At 36.4% G+C, this 18,583-nt stretch overlaps 1 protein-coding gene across 1 annotated transcript in view; it reads right to left on the bottom strand.

Moving 5' to 3' along the window:
• Window positions 1–18,583, bottom strand: part of NAV3 (neuron navigator 3) — a 1,098,011-nt gene that overhangs the window by 61,563 nt on the left and 1,017,865 nt on the right. Inside the window, 2 exon segments of the mRNA XM_043966554.1 lie at window positions 11,031–11,108; window positions 14,818–14,841. Coding sequence (XP_043822489.1) covers window positions 11,031–11,108; window positions 14,818–14,841 — 102 coding nt within the window.

The raw sequence follows: 18,583 nt of genomic DNA, 5'->3' as shown, positions 1-18,583 counted from the left end.
ATTGGAATGACGCCACCTGCTGGAGACTTACTGTAGAAAAGCTCCGCCATGAAGTGAAGGTCTCTGAGGGCAAGACCATGAGTCTTTTCTTTGGTGTCAGGAAGTGACGTTTGCTTGTGGAAGGAAGAATGGGGAGGCTGGTGCTCTGACTGGCTTTTTCCTGATGACTCCGGTGAAGAAGGGAGCTAGAAATGCACTCTCCCTTTAATAGATAGATGAATGTAGGCCTTTCTTTCTCTCTTTACCAAATTCTTATTCTCCTTAATAAATGCTTAAAAGCCTAACTCTTGCTGAAGCTTATAATTTATTGGCGATCACTCATTAAATATTTTAGACAGACTAGCTAGAATTTTAGCCCTTAACAGTTACATCTTAAAACCACAATTTAAGTCAGAGAATACTGAGAGTGTTTTCATCCAAAGAGGTCATCTGAATCTGCCTTTAGGTAGGAATAGAGATAAACTATCTAAAACTGATGTTCTACTTTTAAGTATAGAAGAAAATGAGATTCATAACTTGTAACATTAATATACTATAATCATTAACGCTCAATATGGCCAACAGAGGTCCTGGTTGGCCATAGGCCAAGACATTTGACTTCTTTGGGGCTCAGTTCATCATCTGTAAAATGAAGGGTTAGAGTAGATGACATCTATGACCCCTTCCAACTCTAAAATGTGAAAGAATGAAGCTTTCCCCAAATTTACTACCAGCGGTTTAGGGGTAGCAGCCTTAGCAAAGGAAAGTTTGGCAGTGCTTTCTGAACTTGAAGCCAGCCATCAGTCATTCTTTCTTTCAAGGATGAGCTTTTCATCTGAAGGTTTTTGTTTACTTCTAGAACTTCCTGACTTGCCTGAAGGAGGATGGTGTGGGAGTAGTGGGGAAGGAGAGATAGGGCTGAAAAGTTATTCTTCCATGCTACATTAAAACTCTACATTTATCCCTAGCTCAAAGTTTAAACCAAATTGTTTATAGTTTACTAGAAATAGGGAAGAAAGGACAATCTATTATATTCTGATAAAATACTTAGGAAAGTTCTTCTAGATAATTGACACAGTGATGAATCTGTCTCAGAAAGAAGTGCTTATTAACCTTTCACTACTGTTCTACAATAATCAACAGAGGTGTCATCAGGGATGGTGATTTCTGATGTCAATACCACTCCACTTCTGTCAAATAGTTGTACATATAAGTGGTTTGGGATGATTGCAAGATCAGTTGAATTTCAATAGTGGACCAGTGAGGAAATTTCCATGTCTTCTTTTAAGTTCCCAGGGTAATACTTCCCTTTAAAAATTAATCCATTGCTTGTGGATTTTTATCAAAGACTTTTTTTGTTTTTGTTTTTATTGTTGTTGTTTTTTCAAGAGAGTCCTATGGATCCATTTGGTTCAACAAGAATGAGAGCAAAGGGGAGGTACCATCATTTGGTCTGAATTTAGTGCAACTTTGCTATTTATTCAGAAAGGAACAGACAATGATAGATGATAAACAAAGCCACAGGAGTGTGTGACTGTCCTTTTTAGGGTCTCTTAGCAGCAAAAGGAAATATCAAAACTATAATAGTTAAAAGGTTTATCTCTTCCAAAGGTTTATAAAGAGACCCATAGGTAGCTTAGTTTTCTTATAAAAGAACTGTTCCCATTGATTTCATTTTTATGAATATCTTGTTGAGTTAGAAAAGTAGGTGATTCCTAGGGCACTATATAGTCTTTGGGGATAGTTCATTAAAATTAAGGAAGGAATTGGGGCAAAGAGAGGTACTGTCCAAAAATGTCACAAGTCATGGAGTTGGATATTTTTTGTCCTCTCATTTTAAATATTTCTCTAATGAAAGCTGTTACCCTCAGCACACATATTCACTGAAAGAAGTTATAATTTACAAGCAATAAATTATTTGAGATGCCAAGTTCAATACTTTCCTCAAATATAAGCAGAAGAATCTAGCATCATATGACTGAATGACATGAATTCTCTCGAAGAAGATAAGCTCACGTGTCCCTTACAGGTTTCCAAAAGGAGGACACTCCCACAATAAGCAATCCTTATATCATTTATAAAAATATCCAGATAATCTAGGAGTTACCTTGCAGAAAATGATGTTAAAAGACTACATTCACATCAACTTTGCAAGAGTGATCATATGAACAAGGGCATAGAATTCTGGACTCAGAAGTCAAAAAACCCTGAGTTCAAGAAAAGCCTGTGACATTCACTGTTTGCCTACGGGCTAATAATTTAATAAGACATTCCCTTGTTAAATGGGAACAGTGATACCTGAATTATCCATTTCGCATAATTGTCTAATGTATATAAATTATTTTCACAAACTTTAAAGCACTGCATAAATTTCATTCTTCATTTTCAGTATTATCATAGTTATATTTTCTTTGTGCCCTTATACCCAGAGAATTATAAGAAGCAATAAAATCAAGTGCATTCTTCCATGTCAACAAGCCTTCTGTTCCAAGCAGCAAGAGAAAGAACATGAATAACTTTTTTATCCTAATATTAAAATCTAAATCTTTTGAATCTATCCAAGCAGGACTACTTCACAGCACAATAAACCCTAGATTTGGTCTATTTTTTAAAGGAAATTTTCAAGAGAATAGCTCTGTTTATGCCATTACTAAAAGACAAGATTCCAAATGATGATCTTCTAAGGCTCCTTGGAATTCTGAGGATAAGTGAATTGTTTCCCCAAATTAGAACATCAGCAAGCACTGTCCCTGCAGACTAGAAATTTGGGGGTTTTGAGATTTAATTGTAAAACTGTCATTGCATCAGTACACAAGCTTAAATAAACTACTTCATCTATTGCTGTCTATTTCATCAAATTAGTAAGAGGAAAAACATAAAAACACAGATTATTGCTATAGAAACAGGGATTATTACAGAGAATAACCTATGGGGGAAAATGATTGCAGTATTTTAGAAACATCAGAGAAGTAAATAAAATACTTGTTATAACGTGAGTTATCCTGAGCACAGATTTTCTATCAGCTTAAAAAGAAAAAGAAGGAAATCCAGTTTTCCCATCATCCATGTAGCAAAATAACATTTCTTAAGAAATATTTTGGGGAAGCTAGGTGGCACAGTGGATAAAGCACCGGCCCTGGATTCAGGAGTACCTGAGTTCAAATCCGGCCTCAGACACTTGACTTACTAGCTGTGTGACCCTGGGCAAGTCACTTAACCCCCATTGCCCAGCAAAAAAAAAAAAAAAAAGAAAAAAAAAAGAAATATGTCTGACTGCATCACTTTAATAGTCAAAAACCGTATGCTTCTGCCTAAGTCTTCTCAAATAAAGTACAACCTATGTATGTATCCTGACATTCAACATCTTCCATTATCTGACCTCATTCTACATTTTCAGACATAGAGAGTCGAGTAGATCCACTTGAATCACAATGGTCTCTGGTTCTCACTGATTGGCCAAGAATAGGTCCCCATCCAATCCTTACTTGCTTATTATTTTGCTTTTGATGGCTCAGACTGAGTGTAAATAGAAATTGTTTCTGTTGTGACCAGAAACTGGGAGGGTCTTCCTCTTCCAGATTGATTCTTTCATGAAGGCAAAGTACACCATCTTTTGCTTCAATTCTTACCTAACCTTTAACTAGTGAATGGGCATTCTTTTGGACAACCTGAGACCCGAGAAAGACCTTAGCTTACAAAGGCCAAGGTCTCCCACTGAATCCCTGGCCACCACCAATTGTCCTGACCAGTGTCTTGCCACTGGACTCAGGTGACTCTGGAGGAGATAGTAAAGCCAATGACTTTGCACAGCCATGCCTCACTTCAATCCAATTCAGGAGAAGTCAAGACATCACTCTCCTGATGACATTGGTCCCCTTCAAGATGAAGGATGCACAAAGACCAACTTTTCTATCCTCACTTCATATTTTCATTTCCATGTATGACTTTACTTTCTACTCAAACTCTTTCTTGAACTCGACATTCTATTTCTTACCTCCATATACTCCAACAAGGCATCACCTATTGCTGGAATGTACTCTTCTCATTACCATCTTTTTAAAGAATCAGCTCATATGCTATATGTTTCGAGAGGAATTTTCTGATCTTGAAGTTTCTGGGTCCCATTTCTTCTTTTGGTTACCTCTGACCTACTTATCTATATATCTATTATATCTTTTCCTCAGAACAAAAGCTCCATGAGGGCAGGAACTTTGCTGTATATGTATCTCTGGGTTCTAGCAAATTATATTGAACATGCGATGCATTGGATAAACGTTTGACAAGCTAAATTAATTTGCCTGTTATTGATCAACATTTAGAGAATTATTTCTCTTTACTCTTTCATCAAAATATGAGCAAAGTACTGCTATTGTTATACTTTTAAAATGCAACTTTTAAGGTTGCTTAACATGATGAAAAAGAAAGAAAAAGTTTTCAATTATATCAGAACCATTTAGATTACTTTCCCCTTATTATACTTAGGTGATTTTGTATCTCCCCTAGCTTGGTGTTCTGCAGACAGGAGGTATTTATATACCTTTGTGGAATTTCAATATGAAAGGTGCATAAGGGTTAGCCACGGAAGACAGTTATGAAGTAGGGTTGTTCCTGTCCATTTGAGGCTTAAAGAGGGCTTTCGAAAAGAATTAGACCAGCCAGCCATTCTATGTTAAAAGCCATAGATAGAGACCTATATTTAGAGTATTTAAAAGATGGTTGTAGGGCTTAAATGGAGATCACCAAGAACAAGAATAAGGAAGGGAAGGATAGCAAAGGAAGGAAAATAAGTTAGCACTACCCTCCCACAAACCAGGGTGCTGCTGATACCCCTCATATGTAACAGGGCTGTGAAAATGAACAAGGTTGTGGAATCAATGCCAAGGGACCATTTCCATCTTTGTAACAATCTTGGTGAAATCTAAGGATAAAAGAAACCACTAAAGAAAAGGAAAGCAATGCCATTTAAACACAGGATAAAAGATAGGGTTTGAAATATTATAGAAGAATGATAGCTGTGTCACAATTATGGATCTGTCTGAGTGGGAAGGAAGGGAGGGGCTAACCTAGGTTTGCTTGAGTTTGAATTTTCTTTGGTCAATAGCAAGCTTTTAAAGCCAGTGTTCAATTTTATCTCAATGATGATGAATCTCTCCTGCCTTTACTTAGATGAAGTCTGTCAAGGTAATAGATGAGAAGAGATTTGCTAAGTGTTAAGGAGTGTGTGTTACTTAATACCTATTTACCTTTAAATTCTGATTCCTGAAGAACAGTCTAAAGAGATACTCAGAGACAATTTCATGGACTCTGAACAATAAAACAATTCATATAAGTTTGACCTACTGAGAGTTTGTTCATATATTTTAGGGTGACACTTAGCAACCATATGGAAAATGCCTTCTTTGGATAGCTACAATTGATTGATGGCTTCACATGAAAAAAAAATTGAAATATATGTTTCATAATTATTTAGATTATCAAAGAGTAATCTCTATCAGAGATATCCCAAGTTATGCTTCTTGTTTAATTGACCTTTAGATGGGGACTAACCTAAATGTGACTTTATAGCCTAAATGTACAAATTGCAATTTCCCTTTGTAGAGGCCTTGGGGGAGGAAGGGAAATTGTTAGTTTATTTAACATAAAGTAGTACAAAGAAACAGGATAAAAGATTTCAAATGAAAATACCATCCCTGGGGCTAATTTAACTTATTAGAATATAATTTAATCTGATGAAAGGCAGAAAATGCATTTTTATTACATATTCATTTAATGATTCAAAAAAATGTTGGTTTTAATCATCTTCAGTATTGAGAATTATCTAAGAGGCCAAGCATAGGAGCATAAACATGCATAAAAGTCTGATTAGTTGAAGGGAATTTACTGAATAAGTCAGTGCAGCTCACCTGACCATGACTGAATGACAAGGGTTTGAGAGAAAGTGGAAGGAATTTGGAAGACTGTCAAGAGTCACTGGGCCTCTTCTAGCTTTGCCCATTTATCTCCTGCTATTGCCTGGCTGCTTACATAAAGGATATTCATTGAGAGACACTTCAGAAACCATATTGGTGAAAGCATCTCATCTGCTTACTAAAGACCCCCTTGGATTGGTACAGTTTTACAACTTTTTGGCCTTTTCCATTGAGTCAAGCTATTCAGAGTAGAGATGGAAAGATTTGAACACATTCTACCCAATATTGGCCAAGCTTCACCAGACAAGTTGGAAGTGACACAACTATTTGCATGTCAAACTAAAAACTATCCTCTTAGAACTAATGTTTAGACTTGTCTGCCTACTGTGAATAGGTAACGAGAGAGAACGCTGAATTTCAAGATAACTATAAATGGGAAACTTTTCTAGTCAGTGTATCCATCTATCACATTCAATATTCAATGTTGGAGCCTTTGCACAGACAATGGAATATACTCAATCTTCAATTTAACAAAACCCTGCTAGGAAGGATAAAACTGGTCATTTATAAGGAAATATAATGGCTGATGTACTATATCTTTTTTATTTTCTCCTTTCTTTCTCCTTTGTCCCAAAGAATAAGGATTTAAATCCAAAATCTCAGAAGCAAGAGAGATAAGAAATAGTGTCCAGAAGGTAAGCAGTGTCAAATGCAATAAGAGGTCAAAAAGGATAACAACTGGGAAAAGACCATCAGATCTGGCAATGAAGAGATCAGTGGAAGCACTCATGAATTCAACAGTATTAAATTTTCAATGTACTGAATAGAAAAGCAAAAACATTTAGATATTGAGAAAAAAAATGCTTTTAACTTCCAAACAGGAATTTGAAGACAGTTATGTGAAGAAAATGTGTTGGCTCATGTTGAGAGAGCATTATAAATAAATAAAAACAGAGCTTTCCCCTCCTCCCCATCCCTTTAATGAGATCAATAGAGATCAGTTCAGAGGGAATGAAATGAAACATGAACCAAGGATAAAAATTGGCCATGATCAGTCTGTCTTCTTAGCATTGAGTGGAAATCATCAAATGTTATGTAAAGTCTGTGATGGTTTTTTTCTGCTTCAAGAAATCCATCTTGGCATTAAGGATCAAAGACTGCTTAGCTCCATTCCAGGATTATTTGTAGTTAACAATCAGCTTATGAATGATTCAAGTCCTGGAATGTCTTGAAAGATTTTCTTGTCCCTCATAAGAATTGTTTCTTGACATAAAAAAACATTGCATTAAGTAGTGGAAGAGAACAAGTTGTCAGGAAGACTAGTTAGTATTCCCATTTGTAGAAAAAGGTAGCTATGTGGCCCTGGGTAACCCACTGCATGCTTCTCTGGGTCTCATTTTCCATGTCTCTAAAATGTGGGATGAGGATTTGACTCAATATTCTTTCTGTCCAAAAGTACAGTATCTTACCTTTCCATGTCTCCCCAACTCTCTGACTCACTAAACTGGTTTTTGGTTTCCTCATCTATAAAAAAGAGGGGGCTAGACTTCTAAGGTCCTTTCTAGCTCTAAATCTATGATCCCTTATTCAAGGTTCTCAGCTTCTTGGACCCTTCAGCATTCTCCCAAATCCATCTTTTTTCACTATAATTTCATTTGCCTCTCTATGTAGAATTCACCATTAGTCTGTGTCTTTGATGATTCAGTATCTAACACATAAGAAAATCCTCACTGGCCCATACTCCAACCTTCCACTCTTTCCGCCAGGCTAATCTTCAACCCTGGGTACCTCTACACTCAATATTGTAGCTCCTCTGTATCATTGTAGAAATATCCTTTTTTTTTTTAAAGGAACAAATTTTACTCAGGTATAATCTCAGCTGGTTCTTAATGGTTAGAACTTTCTCTATTTTTAAGACTGTTCTTTCCCTCAATGATTGCTCCAAATATTTCCCTTTTCCCTTAAATTCCCAATTGAACCCCATCTCTTCACTTTAATGGCAGATGAAAAGACTGTTATCACCTCCAATCCTCAAAATTGATCAGTATCATGTCATTTATCCTTTTTATCAGCTGTCTCAGGAAAAATAGGTAGCCCTAAATTTTTGGTAAAAATTATCCTGCAACTGTGCCTTTAATCCCATCAACTGTGGCTTATTCTAGGGCCTTGCTCAATTATCAAGTTCTTTCAAGACAACCTTAAGAGACAGTTAGCACTCATTTTGTTATGCCCATTTTATACGCCAGGAAACTAAGGTTCAAACAGATGAGGTGACTTGTCCAAATATACCTGTACATATGGTATATGACAGAGATGAGCCTCTCACTCCACATTCAGTTTCTTTTCAACTACAAAACATTAACTTATCTAATTATCTTCTTTTTTACGCATCTCTTATTTTCTTTCCATGATCCTCCACCTACGTTTGTGTTCTCAACAATCCTGAAACAAAAAATTTTCCCTTGAACCTTGTACTTTCTCCACCTACAATTGCATCTCTCCTCTCTTCATGATAAATTATTTTTGTTTTGTTGTTGTTGTTGTTTTGTTTGTGTTTTTGTAGGGCAATGATGGTTAAGTGACTTGCCCAGGGTCACACAGCTAGTAAGTGTCAAGTGTCTGAGGCTATATTTGAACTCAGGTCCTCCTGAATCCAGGGCTAGTGCTTTATCTACTGTGCCACCTAGCTGTCCCCAATAAAATTATTTTTTTTTCAAAAATATCTGTTCTCTAATATATAATACCTCTAGTTTTATTACATCTCTTGTAATTTATCCCAGTCATTCTATGAAAATTACTCTCTCAAAGGTCCTCACTGATTTCAGTCATCAAATTCAATAATGTGTGTGTGTGTGTGTGTGTGTGTGTGTGTGTGTGTGTGTGTGTTTCAGTACTCATCTTCTTTGAGGAATCTGTGACATCTCACATTCTTGAACATACCAAGAAAGAAATAATCCCTGCCTACAAGTTTACATTCTAATGCTGGAAACAAGTCCACATATCAGTAAATAAGGAATAAATATAAAGAAAATAAACTACAAAATACTCAAATACAAGATAATTTGGGAGGAAGGGCACTGGCAGTTGGGGGGATCAGGAAAGGTTCCAAGCAGAAGGTGATGCTTGCTCAGACTCTTAAAGGAAGAGAGAGTTTCTATGAATTGGAAGCAAGGAGAAATGGCTTCCAGACATCAAGACTGGCCAGGACAGAACTGTTTTTATCAATGTAGGGAAATCCCTACACTAATGCATTGTCTGCACTCTGTAGTCTAAGTGAATTTCCAAAGGCTGATTCCCAGGCCTGCTCTCTATTTATATGCCTTATTTCCCCTCATCTTGCATATACTAAATGCTCAATAAATGTTCACTGAATCGAATTGAAATTTTTATCTCTGCCCAGAGAACCTCCTGTCACTCCCCACTAATTTCTCCATTTCACTGAAATAATTTTCCTAAGCAAATATTCTAATTGAGACCTCATCTTTTCTTATCTAGACTATTAATAACAACTTCCTGATTCATCTTCCTGTTTCCAGCTTATCCTCTCTCCAATCCACATTTCATACTGTATCCACATAACCTTGCTAATATTACATTCAGTTCTATTCATTTTGGGGCACATAAACTTTCAATATCTCCCCAGTTGCCTAGCCAACGGAGTAAAAATTCTTGATCCTGACATTTAAAGTCCCTCACATTTTAAGTCTTATCTCTTCTCTTCATAAATTCTATGTTCCAGCTAAACTGAACTGTTCCTCCATCCCTGCTTCTTGTCTCACTCTCCCCTGTCACTAGGCCTTTGCTTAAGTCATCCCTCAAGCTAGGCATGGACTCCTCCTCCCCCAACCCCAGCTGATTCCCTATCTTTCTTCAAGGCCTAATTCAGGTAATAAAATATCTTCTTCATGATCCCTTTCTTGACCTCAGCCCCTGGAGTGAAAATTATCCTGATTCAAATTGGATCTCTCCTCAGCATTTATTTCATTCTTCTCTGTATCATACTATAGTTCCTTTTTCATACAAATCTTTCCCCCAGTTAAATTATAATATCCTCAAAAGGAGAATATATCTTATCTAATCTATTCAATAAATCAATAGACCAACCAATCATCATTTATTAAGTGTTTATGATGGGTTAGGCTTTTGTTTGTCCTTTGTTTCCAAAGAGGACCATGAGTGAGAGAGAGAGAGAGAGAGAGAGTTGTGGGGCGGGGGGTGGGGGGGGAGGGAGGTAGATATGTCTGTCAACAATTGTGTTTATTGTCTTCTCATTTAGAATGTAAGTGTCTTTGAAGTTTTGGCTTTTTCAGTTTTGACTAGTCTGCACAAAGCCCTCAGCATAGATTTGTTCAGTCATTTAAGTCATGTCTGACTCTTCTTGACCACATTTGGGATGTTCTTGCCAAAAGTACTAGAGTGTGGGGGTAGCTAGATGGCGCAGTGGATAAAGCACCGGCCCTGGATTCAGGAGTAACTGAGTTCAAATCCAGCCTCAGACACTTGGCACTTACTAGTTGTGTGACCCTGGGCCAGTCACTTAACCCCCATTACCCCACAAAACAAATAAACAAACAAAACAAACAAACAAAAAAAAGTACTAGAGTGGTTTTCCATTTCCTTCTCCAGCTCATTTGACAGATGGGGAAACTGAGGCAAACAGGGTTAAGTGACATGCCCAGGGTCACACAGTTAGTGTCTGAGATCAGATTTGAAGTCAGGAAGATAAAGCTTCTTGTGTCTCAGACTTCCACTCTATCCACTGCATCATCTAGCTGCCTACTGATTCCTATTATCCTTTATTATTCTATTATAGTTTCACCTTTGAAAGGCAATGAAGCAGAATGGGTAGATGCTATTTTATCCCTATACTTAGAGAGTTTATGTGACTTGCCCAGGGATACACAACTCTCAAATAAGAAAGCCAAGATTTGAACTCAGGCATCCATAACTCCAAGTCCCACACTCTACCCACTGTTCCACCTAGCTTCCTACAAACCTAAACAAACTAAAAGCCACAAGTCCAACAAATAAAACACTTGATAATTCAGTAATAGGAGAATGACTTATGCTAAATAAACAGGGCCATAGCACAACCCAGTAATCCCTGAACTTTTCTAATATTGAAAACCAGGGATGACTTACATTTGCTGAGAGTTGAGATGTGAGGGTGGCGACCTTCTCCTGTGATGCAACCAGCTCCCTCCGCAGTTTGTGAATTTGCTGAATTTGAGGGAAAAACAAATAATTGAACTGAATTGGCTAGTTTAGTTTGACTTCCAATGAAGATTCTCTGTGATGTCACATTTCAATATGAGGAAGACCATGGAATCTAGAAAGCTATGCTGGCAAAGACCGAACTGACAGATATTAAATAGACAAATGATATAGATTAGATAGATAGATAGATAGATAGATAGATAGATAGATAGATAGATAGATAGATAGATAGATAGATAGACGGACGGATGGACGGACGGACGGATGATAGAGAGATAGACAGAATGAACATCTAATTGAATTATTGTTATTTTTTTCACTATCTCAGGTACTGTATTGGACCCACCAAATTTTAAAAGCCTCAAATATGGAGCCATTGACAAATTTATCCCTAGTCATCCTTGGTACATCCAGAGAGGCTTATCACCAGCAGGCTGGCCAACAAATAATGAGTTTTCTCAACAGAAACTTACAAAATATAGAAGATTTCCACTTTACTGGTGTAAAGGAAAAAGCCCTCCATTGGTAAATTGTGTGTATATGTTGGGGGGAGGGTTAAAATGCCTAGTTAAGTTGATCTTTATGCTTTCATTAACATGATTTATTAAGGACAAATGAACTTGTTTCACTCAGAAGAGAGATACTCATTTTAAGGGCAGTATTTAAATTGAGAATCTCCATACAAAAAATCCAAATCCTAAAGGAAATACAAGATGTTTTTCACCATTAAAATAAAGTTCCAATTTTGATATGTTTAGAGCAAAGAAAGGGAAAGGAGAATATAACTCTATGCTAAATATCATGAATCAAACTTAAAAACAAAAGAATATTTAAAATTCCCTGAGCTCCCTTTGCCCCTACCTCCCCCTACAGAAAGGCATTTTCTCCTTTCATTTTATAGCCTCTTCTTTCAAACTTATAGCAACCAAACCACACTAGAAAAAAGGTTTAAAAATGTCTTTAGTCTTAAAATGTTTAAAAAAAGACAATGCTTTGGGTTCTATACTGGCAAAAATTTCCAGATTCCTGGGTCTGTGTCCTCTGCTCTAAGACCTCCTGTGGTCTCTCCTCATCTGTATCCATATGTGCAGGTTTGACTACCTTAAGGCCTGTAGAAAATTCTAGAGTTGATATATATGCTAAGTCTTATCTCCAATATGCATGCTTCAGGAAGCAATCAGCATTCATGTTGCCTGTATACTGGGGATGTCTACATTTCTTGTTAATGTACTTTTCATTCAATGATAGCTTAATGGGAGTTGACTATGAAATTGCTGCATGAAACATCCATTCTTTAAGATGATGAGAAAGTATTTTTTTAGATGAACAGGTAAACCACTAAACTAATTATTATCCATTAACTTATAATATCACATCCTTACCCCCAATTAACCCAGATGTTAGGTTAAACATATAGTGGGAAATAAAGAAAGATTGGATTGTTACCTTTTTTTTCCCAATTGGAATAAAATAATAGTTTATTTAGGTGCTAGGGAAAGGAAACCAAGAGAAAAGCCCTTGGACTTCTTCTCATGGGGACAAGGCATGGCACAGAGGCGTGGCTCCTCTCTGAGATACCTTTCTCTGGATTGTTGCCTATTTTTACAAATCTTCATTTCAAGAGTTAATTCATAAGTTGACTTTGCCATAATCATCTTATCAATATTAGGCCTGAAATTTAAGTTGTTATTAGTGGGAACAAGCATTTCATGAAATTTTTTAGGTCATTTAAGTATACAGAATGGCTTATCCTCAAAGGATTTGGACTTTTAAGGCTGAACAATTTTCTATTCGTACAAGGCTCTGTTCTGTAATAACAATCTTTCCTTTTAGCTGCATCTCTGGTAAATTGGCTCAGCCAGAAAGAAGATCCCTAACATGGTTCAACTAAATTCTCTTTTTTTTTTCTTCCACATTAAAGTAGAAGTCAAAGTCTAAGATGGATTAGCTCAGGCAGTTGGCCTAGGGAATTTTCAAAGAGGACAAAAGTTTGGGGATACTTTATACTATTACATTTCATAAAAAGAGTAGTGTTCTATGTTGAGAGAATCCTAGGCCAAATGGGAAAATAGAAACCTATCAGATTTTTTAAAATTAGACATAAACTTATTACTGTTCAAAAAAGTGAAACATACTAATGGCAAACAGTGCTCTAGTTCTTTTAAATATATTTAACGACTCTTCAAGTCATATCCTTAGATCTCTGGACATAATGTCATGAAGTCATCTTAAGTGGCTGTCTGTTCTATATTTAAAGTGATTTAGGTCCAAAAATCATCTTTCCTTTGTTGGCCTATTCCAACAGAAAACTCTTATTCTATCCCATTCCCTGTATGGACACAGTGTTTAGAATACAGTTCATCTGTGATGTGATCCAGAATGCATTCAGAAGTAATGCTATTGCAAAAAAGAAAAGGGAAAAAAAGCATAATAAACATAATATGTAGTGTAAATAATGATAAGGAAGCTGGAACTACTGAAGAAGCAAAGAGATTAGATATTTCTTGATCTATATCAAGCTTTTCAACCATGTTATAGGCCTTGAAAGAAAAAACATATGGTTTATCATGGAAAGTATTTTAAATGTTTGAGCCCCATAGACATGCTTCAGTCTACCAACTTTAAATACAGAATTGACATGAGCAAAAAAATCTATGCTGAAGAGGGATAATTAAAGAGAGATTGCAAGGAAGGAATTTATCTGCATGGGTAGGTGCCAACACATCTTTTTCCCTCTACCTTAGTGTTGCCTCAGCATAAATCAGTCAGAAAATCATTACTGCTCTTTGAACAATATCTGAGTTAAATTTCTCCTTTTATTCATGACAAGGTCACATCTTACACACATACTTTCTCTCCCTTCCTCCCTCCTTCCCTTCCTCCCTTCCTCCCTGCTCCCTCTTCCTCCTCCTCCTCCTCCTCCTCCTCCTCCTCCTCTTTCTTTTTCTTCTTCTCCTCCTCCTCTCTCCCTCTCCCTCTCCCTCCCTCTCCCCCTCTCTCCACCCAAATTTTCCTTGAACATGATAGACAAGTATATGATGCTGTTTTGCCATTAGAATCACATATCCCACCACACAGGACTCATGAAACAGCCTTCAGAGTCATAAATGACTTGGAAAAAGACCAAGTGGGTTAAGATATTGGACTCAAAGTCACTCATTTTATTCGGTAAAAACCAGTACATACTCTGGGATTCCACAAGCCTGGAGACATATAATTATAATGATATACCATCTAAAGAAGATTCTAGCCTGGAAATCTAGATGGTAAAAGTGCCTATAGTATCCCCCTTTAATTTTGAGAGGGGTTTTGATATAAACAATTCTGGTGCCTATCTATATAGTCTTTCTGAAAAACATTCTCAGCAAACAGAAGAGCCCATAGTTGTTTAGCTACTGTATCATGGAGCCCCCTAGTGGTAGCATTGTCGCATTATTCATGAATTCTAACCATTAACATGCAAGAATGCTATTAGTGCTTATATATATAGTGCTAGAGTTAATAATGATAGACAGACAGAAGGATATATAGATGATAGATAGAAAGGTAGACAGTTAAGCAGACAGACAGATCCAGAAAGATAGATAGATGAATGAATGATAGGTAGGTAAATAGAGAGCTAGAAATGATAAAGATATTATAGAGACAGAAAAGGGATATGATAGAGAATTATTATGTGTATATATATGTATATATATATATATATATTTACCTCAGAATGTGCTTTTTCTTCAGCCTGCAAAAGAGAAACAGTGTTACATCAGAATCAGAGCGATTTAGTACACACACAAATGAAAAGCATTCTGGGCTTATACAGAGACAATTCTATTTTATGAGCATTGGGTATGATGAACCAGTGGAAAAAATATATGTTAAAAAAAATAAGAGTTTAGTTAAATTTTTCAAACTAAAGAAACTGGGCAAAAATGTAGGCAGATTTGCTTGCTGAATAAGCAATGCTGGATTCTGAGGCAGAAAGGCTTAAACTAGAATTTGGGTTCGCCCACTTATCATTACTGAAATTATACCAGTCACTTCAATCTGGGCATTCATTTTCTCTGTCAAATGAGGGGGATGGCCTAAAAGATTTCTGTTTCCTACTAATGTGCAATTGATGACCCAATAATATTTTAAGAATATATTTTTTCATTCTTTTTTGTAGGTCAACAGGAAGGTTTAAAGGTAGTATACAAATGGGAAAAGAACACTGGATTTGGAATCAAAGCACCTGGGTTCTAATCAAGGATCTGCCATTTATTGCCTGTATGTCCTTGGGCGAGTCATTATTCAACTTCTCTAGGTTGCAGAAGTAATTGGACTACATAACCTCTTTATGGAACTTTCCAGATATTTATTATTATATGGTACATATATTATATGGTATATAATGATGTTAAGGATGTCATCAGAATCAAGATATTAGCAACTTAAAAATAGCTTCCTTTCTTTTAAGATTGGCAGCATACTGGAGGCGGCTAGGTGGTGCGCAGTGGATAAAGCACTGGATTCAGGAGTTCCTGAGTTCAAATCTGGCCTCAGACACTTGACACTTACTAGCTGTGTGACCCTGGGCAAATCACTTAACCCCCATTGCCCCGTAAAAAACAAACAAACAAACAAAAAAAAACCAACAAAGATTGGCAGCATACTGAGTGTAACATCAGACAGAAGCAAAAAGTCAAAAATAAAAAGGAGGGATGAGGAATCCCACTGTTTCTTGTTAAATTTTTAATGTCCACTCCCTGTGACTTATGGGAAATGCAATGCCACCAAATACAATGATTCTTGTAAATCCCCCTATTGAAAGCCAATGCCTATTATACTCTTCTAACATTCATGAAGAACTTAAGTGAAACTAAGAAACAGTTACAAAACAAAAGAGACACAAAATAACTTTGCTGATCTCTACCAACTAATATGCCTTTCAGTTCTATTGTCTTTACCTAAGAAGCCGCAAGTCAGCAAAATGGGCGAGCTGACTATGATGGTGGTAACTAAATGTAGCTAATAAACATCTTTAGTTGAAGATCTTGGGGGGGAGGGGCGGGGATTATTGGAGTAGCCTGCTTGGTGTTTTTGGCCTGATTGTGAAAAACTCTTAGCTCTGGTTTCCCTTTTCATGTTGGGTTATGATACCTCTAGGAAATGAGTAATGGGAGTCATTACCTTTGGAAAGCTGCTTAACTCTAGCAGAAGCAGGAAAGGACACAATGCTACAGAATAATGCAACCCTGTTCATTGCATTCAACCAATTTCAGTTAAAATCTGAAAAAAAAAAACCCAATCTTTTGTCTACTGTTTCTAATTGTCCAACATTTCCTGACTGATTGATAGAAAAGTACCTATTAGTAAAAAAACAAAAAAAGTAAAAGTATTCTTTTTATTTCTTCCTTCCAGAATTAAGGAGTAAAAATAATAAGCCAGAAGAAAAAATGCTAAGCCTGGATTTTTGTTGTTTTCCAGTTGTATTTCAGTAGTATGTATTTGACTTGTACTCTCAGTGCTTAGCATGATCTTTTTCCGTCATTTCAGTCATGTCTGACTCATCATGACCTCATTTGGGATTTTCTTGCCAAAGATACTGGAGTGGTTTCCCATTTCCTGTTTTAGTTTACAGATGAAGAAACTGAGGTAGAGTTAAGTGACTTGCCCAGGGTTACAGAGCTAGTAAGTATGCAAGGCTGGATTTGAACTCAGGAAGAATAGTCTTGACTCCTGGCCTAGAAGTTTAGATGTTCTGTTTCAAAAGCAGTCATCATTTTTGCTTCCTTATTATATCTGTGCTATCCTGTTGTAACTGTGTTTAAAGCAATATCAATCCCCTCCCCCCCCAATGACATAATTTATCTTTTTAGTAGTGGAACAGACTAAAAAATTATAATTTTACATACTGAATAAGCCACTCAAAATTTGAAATGTATTGTAAGATGGAAAGAAGATGGTGTCACCCAGGAAAAGGATCTGGAGTCAGGGTTCAAATGTTGCCTCTATCACTTCCTGTATCATCTTGGACAAATGGCCAATGGATTCAGAGCTATACTGGATATTGGGGCCTTCTAGTCCCAACCTTTGATTGTTTTTTTTAATCATAAAGGTATTTTATTATTTTCTAGTTACATGTGGGGATAGTTTTCAACATTTCTTTTTATAAGATTTCTAGTTTCAAATTTTTCTCCCTCCCTCCCCTTCCTCCCCCTCCCCAAGACAGCAAATAATCTGATATAGCCAACCTCTGATTTTACTGATAAGAAAACTAAGGGCTAGAGAGATTAAGGGACTTGCCCTTGGTGACACAAATAGACACTTACTAGCTGTGTGACCCTGGGCAAATCACTTCACCCTCTTTGCCTCAGTTTCCTCATCTGTAAAATGGACTAGAGAAGGAAATGGCAAACTGCTCCAATAAATTTGCCAATCAAATGGAGTCACAAAGAGCCAGATACAACTGAAGCAGCTCAACAACAACAAAGTCCAAACTTCTAATTTTACTGATGGGAAAATTAAGGGCTGCTAGAGAGGTTCAGGGACTTGCCTGTAGTCATCCAAGTAGGAGACAGTAAAAGACCTCATCAGTTTCCTTATCTCTAAACGAGGAAGTTATTCTACATGGTCATTAGGATCTTTTCTATTTCTAAATCCAAGATCCTATAATCTGTATTTTGATTTGAGGTAACCATGTAAAATTCTTATACAAACATGGCTTCTACCTCTCCACTGCAATTTGCTCTGTGTCCTGAATAGTTGCCTTATTTTATTTATTTTTATGATTTTTATTTCTTCCTTCTTTAATTACTTTTAATTTAATTTTAATTTGTGAAATAAAACATGTATTTCCATAATGTAGTGTTTATAAAAATGATGATTGCACATGAAAATTCAAATCTATTATGTACAATTTGCTATTTCTTTTAAATATATCATAAAGTTATCATGATTTCTTGCTGTTTTGGGAAGGGGAAAGGGAAGGGAGGGAGGGAGAAAAATTTAGAATTCAAAATCTTACAAAAATGAATATTGAAAACAATCTTTACATGTAATTTGAAAATAAAATACAACCGAGAGAGAAAAACAAAAGACATGACATAAAGATTTTTCTTGATTGAATTTAAAGAAATATAAGCATTTGGAGCAGCTAGGCAGCACAGTGGATAGAGCACCCACCCCGGAGTCAGGAGTAGCTGAGTTCAAATCCGGCCTCAGACACTTAACACTTACTAGCTGTGTTACCCTGGGCAAGTCACTTAACCCCAATTGCCTCACTAAAAAAAAAAGAAAAGAAAAGAAAAGAAAAAAAAAAAAAAGAAATATAAGCATTCTATTTTGAAACGGCCTAAGATGGTCATAACACCTCTGGTGCCACTATATGAGGTTTCTTCTCTGTTTCATTAAATTTACTATTAAAAACATAGTTCAAAGCTTTCTATTAAAATCTATTCTTCCCTGAAGGCTTATAGTATATTATCTGCTGTATGTATTAG

This window comes from Dromiciops gliroides, chromosome 5 (genome assembly GCF_019393635.1).
Source record: "Dromiciops gliroides isolate mDroGli1 chromosome 5, mDroGli1.pri, whole genome shotgun sequence".
Taxonomy (NCBI): Eukaryota; Metazoa; Chordata; class Mammalia; order Microbiotheria; family Microbiotheriidae; genus Dromiciops; species Dromiciops gliroides.
This window is presented reverse-complemented; position numbering and strand designations above follow the sequence as displayed.